This window comes from Merops nubicus, unplaced genomic scaffold (assembly GCF_000691845.1).
Source record: "Merops nubicus isolate BGI_N331 unplaced genomic scaffold, ASM69184v1 scaffold10418, whole genome shotgun sequence".
NCBI lineage: Eukaryota > Metazoa > Chordata > Aves > Coraciiformes > Meropidae > Merops > Merops nubicus.
This window is the reverse complement of record NW_008627746.1, coordinates 29,509-32,211: the sequence shown is the minus strand read 5'-3', so window position 1 is coordinate 32,211 and position 2,703 is coordinate 29,509. Positions and strand designations below refer to the sequence as shown.

Below are 2,703 nucleotides of genomic sequence, written 5' to 3'. Positions count from 1 at the left end.
AGCATGTGCAAAAAAAGGAAATTAGGATGTATCTGGTGCTGACAGTTGGACACAATTAGTGCTACAGGCCAGCATGGTTATGGTGACCCACTATCTCTCACAAGTAGCAAAGGGATGGAAAAGCAGCACTAATGTGTCTTAAATTTTGTGTTTGTTGATATTTTTATGAATTTATTATGCTGGGGATCAGAGGCCTTGTAGACACAAGAAGAATAGGATGGGCATGCACTGGAAACCTTGCAGGCTAAGCCAGGGCAGTGGGTAGCTGGAAGCAGGGGACTTGGTTCTCTTGGGCTCCCCAAGGCAAGTGGTGTGAGTCCAGCATAAGCCCACAGATATGGCAACCTGTGGAGACCCCAAAGGTGGCCCTGCTCCGAATATGGGCCACACAGTCTCCTAAGGCCCCTCAGGATTATGCTGGGGGAACAGCCCAAGGGACACCATAAGGAGCAGTACCAAGAGCTCTCAGTTTCACTGAGGATCCATTATTGGTGTGTGCCATGGATTTGAACACACCTCCTCAAGGAAAAAGCAAATGTCAAGAACAGGTGTTCGTGGGGTGCTGCCAACTGCACACTCCCTAACCCCTTGTGTACTTTTTTTCAGAAACACGAGTTCTTTGTGGACATGACCTGTGAAGGCTGCTCCAATGCAGTCACCCGTGTGCTGCAGAGGCTGGGAGGTGAGTCAGTGCTGGGTGTGGGACAGCCAGCTCTCTGGAGCAACGCCAGCTCCACGGCAGGATGTCAGAGCCCTGGGATCCTCCCTCCTGCAAGGGCAGCCCTGTGGGTGAAAGCTGAAAGTGGCTGGTTGGAAACCTCTGCTCCCCACTCTGCTCTGAGCCTGCTGCTTAGTAACAAGTCACGCATTATTCACAGGACCTTGGAGAAGTGTCAGGGGAGGGAGGAGCTGCTGTAGCTGCAAGTAGCTCTGCATCACCAGGGCCTTATCCTGACCACTGCTCAGGCTGCCAGAAGAGAGGAATGTCCTGCCAGGCATTGTTCCCAAGGAGGCCCAGGTTATCTGTGGTGCTTCCTTAGCTGTCATCAAGAGTCAGTGAGGAGCTGCTGAGCAGAGCATTTGGTGGTTGCCTGAACAGCCTGTTTTTAATACCACCTGGAAAATTATAGCCCATGCCTCTTTTGTGCTGGGATTACCAATTGAGAAGGACTAGCTGGTTGTGAGGACCTGTCATCCTGCTCCCCATCCTCACTGAGTGAGAAAAGCTTTCAGTAACCAAGGCAAAGGCCTTGCAACTTCTTCCAGACCCTGCTACCAGGCTGTAGTGATCCCACTTCCTCTGTGTGTGGTTGTCACAACCTCCATCACTGTTCAATTCCAGCCTCATGCGATGTGACAGACCTCCCAATGCTGATACATACCTAAAAGTTTCGTGAAAATCTGGCTGGATACAGACTCCATGTCTAGTTCCTTTCACTGGGCTGAGAATGGCACACCCTCATTAGCCACTGGGAAATTCAAGTGGGAAAAGGCCTTTTCCCTCTTCCTACTTTGGAATGCCACTGAACAAACCTGTCCTGACCCTGTCCTAGCCCATGCACTAAATCTCTTGTTAGTGCCTACCCATGCTAAACCATAGCACAGGCTGAGCTGCTTGGAGGTTATAGTGGTTGCTTTAGACAGCTCATGCTGGTTATTGCGTGAGTGGTTGTGTTGATCCAAGGTGGGGTGAGCAAGTTAAAGCAGTTGAGAAACTGGTGCCTGATGCAGATCTCTAGGAGATCTGGCTCCCTTCCTGCCATTGCTGGCAGGACACCAGTTTGGTTTTGCTGGCTAGTGGTGGTATCAGGGTTTGCTGGAAGGAGACACACGTACATTTGACTCATGGCCTTGGGAGCACAAGTTTGTGAGGATGAGCTTTCCCCATGCTCACGCCCTTTGGCTGCTTCTACCTGTGAAAAATTTTTCCTTTCTTTGTAGGTGTCCAGTTTGACATTGACCTGCCCAACAAGAAGGTGTGTATTGACTCGGAGCACAACGTTGACACCCTGTTGGAAACTCTAAAGAAGACTGGAAAGAGTGCTTCCTACCTTGGGGAGAAGTCCACGCAGTAGCCTCGCCTGCTGTGAGGAGGCTAGGTATATACCAGGTGTATGAAATGCTGGAGAGAGAGCAGAGCTTCTTCCAGCTCTCCCAGTAAAACAGCCTATGTGGGCCAGAGGGTTGGTTGTTAGCACAAGGCCCTCCAGCATCTGATTGTGTTGGTATCACACTTAATCCTCCATGAAACTCAAGGATGGAAAAAGAGCAGCACCCTCCTGCCCTCATGGACATAAGATGTTTGGTTTCAGAACAGCTTCCAGCACACGCAGCCCCTGGGCAAGTGACCACCCATCCCAAACACAACCTGATCACTGTGGCCTCTCGATTTTCCCAAAGTCCCAGGGCTGTGAGGTCAAGCACAAAAGTTCCCTGACTAAAAATGTTTTTGCAGACAGGGCTCAGTTTCAGTGGGAAAGAATAAAGTGGGAGGAGAGGGCTGCCCACTCACTGCATGGACTGTTCTTTAGAGTCCAAGGTTATTATATTGCATCTCTTAAGGGATGTCAGTGGAGCTTTCTAACCCAATGGCATTGTTTTAAAATGGTCTGGTTTGACCATCACAAACACCCAGCACAGATGCACTGAAACCAGTCCATGCTGAGACACAGTTCATGCTTTAATTTCCAGTCAGTAAATTAA

At 49.9% G+C, this 2,703-nt stretch overlaps 1 protein-coding gene across 1 annotated transcript; it reads left to right on the top strand.

The window, feature by feature from the left end:
• Positions 1-606: 606 nt before the first annotated feature.
• On the top strand, positions 607-2,075 carry ATOX1 (antioxidant 1 copper chaperone; the record flags this gene model as incomplete). Its single annotated transcript, XM_008946437.1, has 2 exons — positions 607-682; positions 1,942-2,075. Coding segments are annotated over 2 exons (210 nt in total), but the record flags the coding sequence as incomplete, so codon positions are not given.
• Between the last annotated feature and the right edge of the window lie 628 nt (positions 2,076-2,703).